The 10,692-nt window shown below is 43.6% G+C and overlaps 1 protein-coding gene across 1 annotated transcript; it reads left to right on the forward strand.

Annotated features, from left to right (window-relative positions):
* The first annotated feature begins 225 nt into the window (after positions 1 to 225).
* LOC104278991 (homeobox protein SIX4-like) lies at positions 226 to 4,113 on the forward strand. Its single transcript, XM_009876127.1, is given in 3 exon segments — positions 226 to 341; positions 343 to 935; positions 3,317 to 4,113. Coding segments are annotated over 3 exon segments (1,506 nt in total).
* The last annotated feature ends 6,579 nt before the right edge of the window (positions 4,114 to 10,692 follow it).

Consider the following 10,692-nt stretch of genomic DNA (forward strand, 5'->3'; position numbering starts at 1 on the left):
TACGGGTCCGTAACCCAGTCTGTAAAGTTACTTTACTCGACGAGCATTTGGTTTGATGTGTACTTTTCTTTAAAAAAAAACAAACCTGAAAACTCCTCCCTTGACTTGAAATTCAAGTGCCTTGTAAAGGCAAATCACAGTAAAATATATTCGGGAAAACTCTCACAAACTGTATCAAAGCGAGGAGTCCCTCCTTGGTGCAGAGCTCGCTGGCACGCCGTGGTAATGCAATGTCATCTCTCTGTCTTTTCCCGTAGCGAGTCTGATGGCAACCCTAGCACAGAAGATGAATCCAGTAAGGGGCAAGAGGATTTATCTCCCCATCCGCTCTCCAGCTCTTCCAGGCCTCAGCCTTCCTGGCCACACAGAGCCAGTCTACATGCAGCAGCTCGGAAACACTAAAATAGCCTTGAGCTCATCTGGTGTCTTGTTGAATGGAAACCTCGTGCCTGCCAGTACCTCTCCTGTCTTTCTCAATGGTAGCTCTTTTCTTCAGGGACCCAATGGTGTCATTCTCAACGGACTCAGCGTGGGGGCTTCGCAGACGGTTACCTTAAATTCGCCCAAAACCATGTCAAGCGTTGTGAGCAACGGGGTGTCCATTACTGACATACTGTCATCTTCGTCAGAAGATGTTAAAGACTTCAAACTCCTTCAGGCTTCGGTCCCCAATGCTGCGGCAGCCACCTTCAGCCCCAGCAACATCCCGGTCTCATTCCCGGGATTGATACCGAGCACAGAGGTGAAAAGGGAAGGCGTACAAACTTCTGCTTCCCAAGATGGAGGCTCCGTAGTTACTTTTACTGCTCCTGTCCAAATAAACCAGTATGGCATTGTCCAGATCCCCAATTCAGGAACAAATGGCCAGCTGCTGAACGGAAGCATCGGTTTTTCTTCTCTGCAGCTGCCTCCTGTTTCTGTGGCAGCTTCACAAGGTAAAAGTTTTGTCTCTTGCAGTAGGAGGTGTGAGAAAAAGTCAGTATTGGGCACACCTGGCGTGTTAGAAAGTGTGGTCCGTTTCCTCCAACGTACCGGATTGTATGTCAGCCACGGCTGCACACACTACGTCAAATAATACCTTTTGCCTGTCTTTGTAGTGGATTATGCTCGTGGGCAGACTTAGAGGAGGCTGAGCAACTCTCCTAAGAGCAGAGAAGGAGGTCTGGTATTTTACACCCCTTTCATCTCATGCTGTTCTCAGAAGCCTGTGATTCCAGCCCTCACAAATCTGTGAATTTTACACGTTTCAGTAATTCAAAATATTCCCCATTTGCCGTTGAATTCTTTTAATGAGAAGGTTCATAAAAATGAAAATTGCAGCAGCTGGAAGCTGTTACCGTTGTTGTTCTTGCGGTGGTTGTTTTGGTTTTTTTGCTTTTTAACCAAAGCATTTCATAAAAAATAATTTTTAAATTACTATAGACACAACAAGACTAAGAAGTTGTGCTCGTACATTTTCTGTCCTATAATTAAGAAAGATTAAACTGCAGGGAAACAAAAGAAATATGCAATAGCTCGTAGATACAAAATGTGAGGATATTTGGATAAAAGTGCCCTCGGTCCAAGGGAAATATGTCATCACAGGTTCACTTGCCAAGCATACAGACTCCTCCCCAGGTTCCCTTTAGAGTTTGTCTTAAGATACCATAGACTGAAACTTGCAGCCTGCTGGGAAGAATCCCAGGGAGCACAAGCCTGGTTCTGGATCCTTGTTTTGAAACAGGTCAGTTATAAAGCACAACTGAAAGCTTTGTTACTCATTAGCCACTGTATCTTTGGTTATGAAAATGATTAAACTTTGAATGAATCTCTCTAGTTTCAGGAGCTGCGAATACTATACTGAAAATCAAACTGTGCTCATGTTGGCTTATTTGAATTAAATGTGTGTAGGGAGTGAATTATTCTTGGTGTAATAACAGGCAGGAATACTGAAGGTGTACAGACACATCTGAAATGAGTGCACATTTACAAGATCCTAAAATGTGGCACTTGCAGTCACTGGAAGTTAATGGCACACAGTTTAACCAAGATGAAAAAGAGAGTCTAAATACCACTTATAATTACAATAGCCATTTAATCCACACGCTCCAAGGCACGAACTGTCAGCCAGCAAAGGTGAGAAAGTTCTGTCCCTTAGGTAGTGTGGGGCTACTGTATTTGAAAGACCTAAGATTCATGACAAGCTCCTCTCTGAACATTTCCCCATTGTTAAAAATACAAATTCCCACTAGAGAGTGATCCACCATATGTCTAGCCTGGTGCAGAGAAAACTCAAGATCTGCATTTGCTGCTTTGATGTCTTTTTGTTTTTCTTAACACGAGGCGTATGGATAGCTGGCTGCCTATTCCAAGTGTACTGCAGGCTATTTTAAGTACACCACAGCAAACGATACCTTGTTGCTGGGTAACTTCGGATTGCCTTGCTTTATTCTTCTAGTTCACACATCTGTGTATAACATCTTCCAAAAAATCATCAGTGATTAAAAGAACTGAGCAGAAAGTTAAAATACTCCCTGAGTGAGAAATTCATCTTCAGTGCTGTGCTGAAAAATGCAGGTGTCTCCAAGTGTGGCCTCTAAAATGGTAATTAAACTGCTTTTGAGAAAAAGAGGTGTTTAAAGTGCGAGGCAGTCCTGAGAGCCAACTTTAGGTCATCTCTGGCCACTTCTTTTTTTGGCTAGTTACACCACCGCTCGAGCAGTGCTGTGGCTTTCAGGGAGGGTGGGCAGGCACTGAGTGACTTCACATGGTGTGGAGGATGTGGTAGGCTTTTAGAACTAGGTGATAAAGCAAGGTGAACGGCAATATATCCGAGTGATGGGCAGACTACCTAGTTAGCATGATAGAAATTACTGGGATTTGGTGTTTTCTCTACAGGTTGACTGCTCAGCAGTTGTGGATTTCATGTGAAATCTCTCTGGTTCCCACACACAAGCTGTAGTCTGTCACTGAACTATCTTTAATAGCTTTTCATGCTTCTATTCTTAGACAGAAATTGAGTGGTGGCAAGTAGTGAAGGCCAAAGCATGTTCATTTTAATCACATGGCTGGGGACTGTTTGCCCCTTAATGAGAGTCTGAAAGATACCTAATATACCAGAACCTCGTTTTTTTCTTTTCTCTCTGGAAGCAGTTTCTGGTAAGGGCTTTTATTTCTTCATAACAAATTTTCTCTCAGCTGTTACAGACAACATTGTTGCATTGCATGTGTGTACTGCAAACATAAAAAGAGACCAAAACGTCTTTAACAAATTGCCTGCACAACTCTCTGTCAACTGTAGTCCGTGTTTTCTTTTCTTTTGTTTACCTTCCTGTAGGTAATGTTTCAGTAAATCCCAGCACATCTGATGGAGGAACCTTTACGACTGAATCTTCAACAGTGCAGCAAGGAAAAGTTTTCTTCAGCCCACTCACTCCAAGTGCAGTGGTTTATACCGTTCCCAATTCAGGCCAGGCAGTAGGCTCTGTCAAGCAAGAAGGACTGGAAAGAAGCCTTGTGTTTTCTCAGTTGATGCCAGTCAGTCAGAACACGCAACTAAATGTAAGCATGTCTTCTGAAAATATATCCAGTGGAGGACTCCAGTCCTTGGCCTCCTCGTTAGTGAATGTAACACCCTCGCATAATTTTTCCCTCACACCACCAACTCTTTTAAATGCTGCAGAACTGAACTCTGGTATCTCGGAGAGCCAGTCCATGTCATCACCCGTGACCAGTACCTCTACCGTGATATCTATCAGCAACACTAACTATGCAACCCTTCAGAACTGTTCCCTCATTACCAGTCAAGACCTTTTGTCCATTTCTACAGCACAGCCCGCGCTTGGAGAAATAGTTTCTACGAGCGGAGACCGTGTCAGCCACTCCTCTGCACAAGTACATGAAGATTTTGTCAGAGAGCACAGGTTGGTTCTGCAAGCCGTGCCTGACGTCAAAGAGAATTTCTTACCGAATTCTGAGAGCAAGTCTACTGGCAATTTAATGATGCTGGATTCCAAATCCAAGTATGTTATGAGTAACATGGTTGACACGGTTTGTGAAGAACTGGAAACAGACAAAAAAGAACTTGCCAAACTGCAGACAGTTCAGATGGATGAAGATATGCAAGACTTGTAACTTTTTTTTTTCTTGCTTTCTATTTTAATAGATAAGTCTCCTGTTGAGGCCCTAACAAGCACCAAGTGGGGTTTGGGTTGGGGTTTTGTTTTGGTGTTTGTTGTTTTTCATTCAAAGAAAACAGAAGAACATTTAAATAGACTGAATCAGTGTACAGAGGAATCTCCAGCAATGGAATTAGGTTGCCATGCTTGGTTTGCATGCAGTATTCTCTTTTAAGCAGATAAAAGGAGAAAGGAAACATCGGGGCAAGGACTGAGCGAATGGGTACAGGTTTGGATAAGAGATACTACCATGATAATTTAACTAGACTCTCCATAGTACGTCGTACTCTCAACAGTAAGTATACACTCCTAACCTTAGATAGAAGACAAAAATCTCTCTCCGAAAAGGTAGAAACAATGCAGTCATTTTTGCTGTTTACTTATAGTCCATGGGCATTGAGAAATTTTTAAGGAACTCTAGACGATACCTCACCGGCTACTTTTATGTTGTTTGAGGTTAAGAAATGAAACAAAATCATAAATAATACTGTTACTGGTGCATTTGCTTTTTCCCGGCAGGCTTGAGTTCAAACCAAAAATGTCGCATCAAACATTTACAGGTTTCTAAATGCTATGGCTAGCATTTTGTCACTGCACCAGGAAAAGCATCATTTGAAGCTCTAATTATGCAACTCAGAAGCTTTCTCTCCAGTATGAATGTAAATATTGTTTCAGTTCTTATAAAGGAGACTTTTTTTAAAATTAGTACAATGGATTTTATTTATGTTCCCTTTCACTTTAGACACAATGCATTGAAAAGGAAAACGTTTTCTGGCTGTTTAATTTATTTTTATTGTTTGAGCAGGAAGTAAACGTAGTTGTTTCTGACAAGGTTTTACTTTTTTTGTAGTTTTTCAAGCAATAGACTGTAAAAGTAAAATGTTAATCACACTGAAACTAGAAAATTAATTCCCAGCCTCACAAACCCAGGAGGTCCCTGTGTCCACCCCCTCCATCTTTGTGTTCAGGGGTTCTTTTGTTTGTTTTGTTAGTAATTTGCGAATTAGTTGAACCTTTTTGTGTATTTTTTACAGAATTCCACGTGCCTTTCTTCCTAGTGGCCTTATCTTTGTTACTAAAGCACAGTGGCAGGAGGAATAAAAACACTGATTTGCAAATATCCGTCCTCAGGGCCAAATCCTGATGCCTTACTTCTGCAAGTAGCCTCGCTGACTTCGGTGCCCCTACTTGCATGAGTAAGAAAACCGTCTGTTGCTCGGTTGTCATGGATGACATTTACTAGCGGTGCAGAGAGCCACAGGTAGATCCTTCCGCACCATGTTGGCAGGGCAGGAGGAGCCTGGAGAGTGACCACGGGCAGAGCTTGTGCTGAGGGAAAGGTCTTGGCTCCAGCCTCAGGCAGATGAGCAGGAAGGTTGGACGGGCAGCCCGGGGAAGGGAGCCCCATGTTTACACGGACCCGTTGGCCAAATAGCCCTTGTGGGAGGGCTTCAGCTGCTGTCAGAGCAAGCAGGCCCTCGTCCAGGAGTGCACTTAAGCGTGTATTTATGTATCCTTCCAGAATAAGCAGTGTGGGGGGCAATGGAGGGAACTGCAGCTGCCCAAAGGGCTCGTGGGAGCAGCGGTGCTCTCTGCCTGGCTGGGGATGGGTCTCCTCTCCCTTAACCCTGTTGCACTGCACCAGGGACAGCAGAAGCAGGTGGGCTCTGGGCAGGTGGAACAGATCTTAGCTTTCCTCCAGAGGGGTTTTTGTAGCATGGAAAAGCACATCCTTAAGCTTTAAAATAAGAAGAATGCAGGTGTATAAAAATGACATGCTGTTAATCTTCATGGTTATTTTTTTTATTCTAATGTGAATACATACACTAAAGCATGCATTCATCCTCACCAGGAGCCTGGTCCGAAGCCTTCGGAAGGCAATGGGAAATGTTTTCATAAGCTTCTGTGGGCTTTGAGTCAGGCTCAGGACAAAACAAGATCACTTCTAAAAGGACAAAAAAAACAACAGAAAGGAAAGAAAATAGAGGCAGCACATCCCAGTCGGTTTGTGTCTCTGTTGTTAGCTGGTTCTGTGGAAAGCCTTTTGAGGAATGAAGATTTTTTTTTTTCCTGTGTGCCGTGAGCATGGCATAGGCATCCTCGCTATTGTTTTGCACTATATTGAGTACAGCGTGTTTAGCAAGGCGTTCTGTGGAACCTCGAAGCTGAGCTCTGTCGGTAAGCACTGGAGTCCGCGCTGCGAGCCAGAGTCCCTAGGGCTGCAGGGAAAAGTATGGGGAAAGCGAGGAGCAAGCCTGCAAGGTGTGCACTTTGCAGCTGCATCGAGTCACTGATGCTCTTCAAACAGAAGCAGCCCGTAAGCAGTTGGCTGTCCCCACACACTCTCAAGCGAAAAGGGTGTTGAAGGCAAGTGCTTTAAAGCAAAGATGATCACAAGCAGAACGTGGAGCTATATGTTCCCCTGGCACAGCTTCCCTTGATATTCAGGGGATATTGGTGTGAGCAGGGAATCAGATAGTCCAGAATTCTCTCTGCTTGTTTATCTGCTTGCTGGGCTCCACTATGAGCATCTGCTTCCCACCTACACCCATAAAAGCAAGGTGATGATGATGGCGATAACGGTAGCTGTATCTGCTTTGCATGAATTTGTTCAGCCGTTCGGAAGGTTAGAAGGACCCTGTATCTTTGTTGTGTTAATGGAGAACATGCGCGTGGCTCTGAAGGAATTGGTTTGAGGCTTAACATTTCATCAGCAAAGCCTGGACTAAAGTTGGAGGCAAGCTAGAGAGTTTTTCAGAGCACTCTCTCAGTTGTTGATGCGATCAGGTCTTACAACTGAAAAGACTGTGGTGTTATGCCAGTACCTGTTACTTTTTTTTTAAATTTTTCCTCCTTTGCATTTGTTGTGTTACTGTGGCTCTGAATTCCATGGCTTTGCTGCACAGTGAAAACTGTGTGTGTTGTTACAGTGGCGCGTATCTTGGAGTGTCTGGTACTTCTAATAGGAGACTTCCCACTCTTCAGTGGGAGTGGAGGATGTACATAAAAGCAGTGGTTTTGGACAAAGTAAGATTAATCTATTCTAGTCTTCCAGATATCAAGTAACTTATTTTATTATTATGTTTTACTCTTTCTTTCTCCCATTGAAAAGAAGTGTCATTCCCTCCAGATAATGTAGTTATAACCTCATGTTTTCTGCAGGTACATATGCACAATATAAAGACTCATTGCACGGTACAATGTTTTTAAAATAGATATTTAAATAGTAGTTTTACTCCTACTGTAAAATAAGGGTCAGTTTTTATTGTGTGGCCCTCAAGTAAGCAGGCTAACTGCTCTAAATAGACAGTACACAAAGTCCTGAAAAGCATCTGGGGCTGGATCTTTGGCTGCTGTAAATAAGGCATTGCTCCACTGATTCCCAAACTGAGGATTTTACACGGTATTCAGGGGGTTCAGATGCTCGTCCCACACACGTGAGTGGGAGCGAGTGTCCAGGCCCCAAAGACAGTCCTTGTTATCACACTCTGTTGTCTAAACGGAAGGTATGTCTCTCTGGCATACGTGTTCCTTCTCCCTCCCTCTCTGTTATGGATGAGAATAAAGGATCATTTCAATTTCACGTTATGTTCGTAAGTCCACTGGAAATCTTACAAGAAACATTGCCAAATTCTACTACTTTTCTGGTCCCATACTCAACTTTGGAAAACATGCTTCCAAGTTTAAGCAAGTTCCTATAAAGCATGATGTTAAAAACCCCTTTGTTCTTTACTACTTTTAGTTAAAGCTGCCTCTGTTTCACCCAGAGTTTTGCAGAGAACCTGAAATATATTGAAAGCTCTGTCTGGGCTGTTTGCAGCATTATTCCTGTGGTCTTACCTAAAAGGACATTTCAGCCACATCAGTCAGGGACATTGCCCCTGCTCACTGCTGGGGGGTTGGACTAGATGACTTTTAAAGGTCCCTTCCATCCCAAAACATTCTACGGTCTCTCAGCCAGATCCTCGGCTGGACCAAACTCGCACAGTTCCGTTGGCTTTAATATCCTTTCGCACCAGCCGAGAACGTGGTCCATTCATTTCACTGGAGTTGGGTCAGGGACGGATTTGGGCCGGTATGTGGTGGTGGCATGAACCAGTGCGCGAGGCTGACACTTGGCTGTGGCCGAGTCTATCAAAGCATATACCTCTTCCCATTTACTGCTTTACCCTACCCTGTGGATTCAGGAAGACTCATCCAGAAAGTTGCTTTACCCAGAAGTAAGGCTGGAACCACCTTTATTACTATTATTACTATCAATCTTGAGATTAATTACACTAACAAGACAGATTCTGACTTCAAATCCTGCAAAATCACCTCAGTAACTATTTCCAGTTAAATTAAGCAGGGCAGAATTTGGCCCCGTGTGCACGGGAGGTTTTCCCGTAAATAGATTTCCCATACCTGTGCACTTGTCTTAGCAAGAGCAGGTGAACAACCAAGAGGGTGCATCCCTCTGGTTTTGTATGAAATAACACGTGCAGGGCTCCCAGGGGCATGAATCGCCTTGCGCTTGTGGTCAAGAAGCATCTCAAATCATAAAAAGAACACTAGTTTTATGACTCTGGAAACAAAAGGAATGACATTTTACAGTCAAGGAGACCTGAAGTCTTCCTGTATCTCCTAGCAGTTATTATCTTGAAGGATATTTTATACCTTACTTTTACGTTTCATATAATTTAAAGCTAGCTTCTTAAATTTCTGAACTCAAGGAGGGGGTGAATCTTCTAGCCTTCGGGATTCACATTCAGAGGATGTTTGTTCTGTTGCTGCATGTACTGTTTGTCCAGAACTAACTAGTTATTTCTGCGATATGGGTTTATTGTGCCTTACAACAAATACGAAACTTAAGCGGAATGTGTACGCGTTAGGGGAGGGAATAATCAGAAGACTTTACTGCACTGTTAGGTGATGCCGCCCCAGAGGGTATCATCAAACGTATCTGTGCTTAATTACCCAACCAAAGAGATCTAAAGTATGTATGTTTGTTGTACTGTAATAGGGGCTTGTGCCTGGACAATTAAGTGTTTTATTTGTATTCTGAGATGATGTGAACTTATTTTTCTAAACACTATACTGAATAAACTTTATATTTATACACATCTTGTGTAAATATTTCTATCTGGATGCAACACGAGGACTTTGAATTCTGTGTTAGGAAGGCAATCTGAAGTAGAAACTTGGCTGTTAATGACTCATTGTGAAGGTGATGGCAACTGGGAGTGCCTGTGTTCGCCAGGGATTTGATCCAAAGCCTGTTTAACCTAGAATGAGACTTTCTGTTGACTTGAGTGGATTTTGCTTCTGAAAAATTAAAACCCATAAATTATTTCATATCAAACCTAGCTACTAAATCTGTGTCTCAAACCAAATTTGTACCATAATTAGATAGATACTATTGAAGTAGAGTTCCACCTGCTAGTTAGGACTAGTCAGTATTTAGTCACGGCTCCCATGGCATTGGGATGCTTTCTCTGTCAGGCATTTCTTTTGGGGTAGGTGAATTCCTATTTGCTAAATTTAGGTTTGCTGGAATTTTTCTTTAAAACGTTGCACTTGGTAACAGACCTGGTTTTGGCAGCCTTTTGAGAAACAGTCTGAAATTTATGTTCTCTTGATATTAAAGGATTTAAACACATTACCATATTCCTTTAGATCTGTGATCCAAGTACCAGGTTTGACTAGTTATGGGTTTTATGCCAATAGTTTCCCTCACTGGTGCTATATATATATTAGAGGGATTTAACAGCCTGCACATGCCAGCAGGAAAACACCCTTTCACCCCTTAAATTGCATTTAGGCCATAGGAAGCAAGATGAGGTCTATTATATTTTTAATCACAAAGACGTTATCTGTCCTTACCGTTACTCCCCATCCCTCCACCTGTCCCACCTATCGCAGCCGCCTCCCGCTCACTCCACGTGGTGCTGCTGATGCGGTCCAGGTAGTGAAGTGCAGCGAGCCGCCTCCCAGCCCTGGGAGCATCTCTCTGCAGCTGCCCAAGTAAATCCAGTTACCCGGGAGCAGCCATAAGGTAGGGAGAGACAACTGCTTTGTTGCCCAACTCCTTTTGGTTCCCAGAAGCGGCGCGCATGACTCAGCCCTCCTGCTTGCAGCACTTCCCTTTGCCTCACTTTGGTTTTGCCTGAGGAGTAGGACTGAGATCATATTTTTCCTGCCCCGCAGATACCAAATTCCTGATTGATCTCTGAACAGCAGCTTCATCCCAGCTTTGCTTGAAACAGAGGCTGAAAACCACCCTTCAGCCTGGCTGCAAGCATCTTCTCTCATTTCTGCCCCAGGACACAGCTGGGGGCAGAACTACCACCGCTGGGTCAGCTCCAGCCAGGGGAGATCCCCTCCAGGAGGGGTTTCTTGCTGCGCAGCCCCCCACATGCTCTACCCAAAAAAGCACAGGGCTTCTAGAGCAGCAGAGAAGCGGAAAGTCTCGGCGTATGCAAATGTCAGAATTCTCCCCGAGCAGCCACCCATGCAGTATGCAGGATGAATCATGTCCTAACGGAGCGCATTCCTG

Source organism: Apaloderma vittatum, unplaced genomic scaffold (assembly GCF_000703405.1).
Source record: "Apaloderma vittatum isolate BGI_N311 unplaced genomic scaffold, ASM70340v1 scaffold31709, whole genome shotgun sequence".
In the NCBI taxonomy this organism is placed as follows: domain Eukaryota; kingdom Metazoa; phylum Chordata; class Aves; order Trogoniformes; family Trogonidae; genus Apaloderma; species Apaloderma vittatum.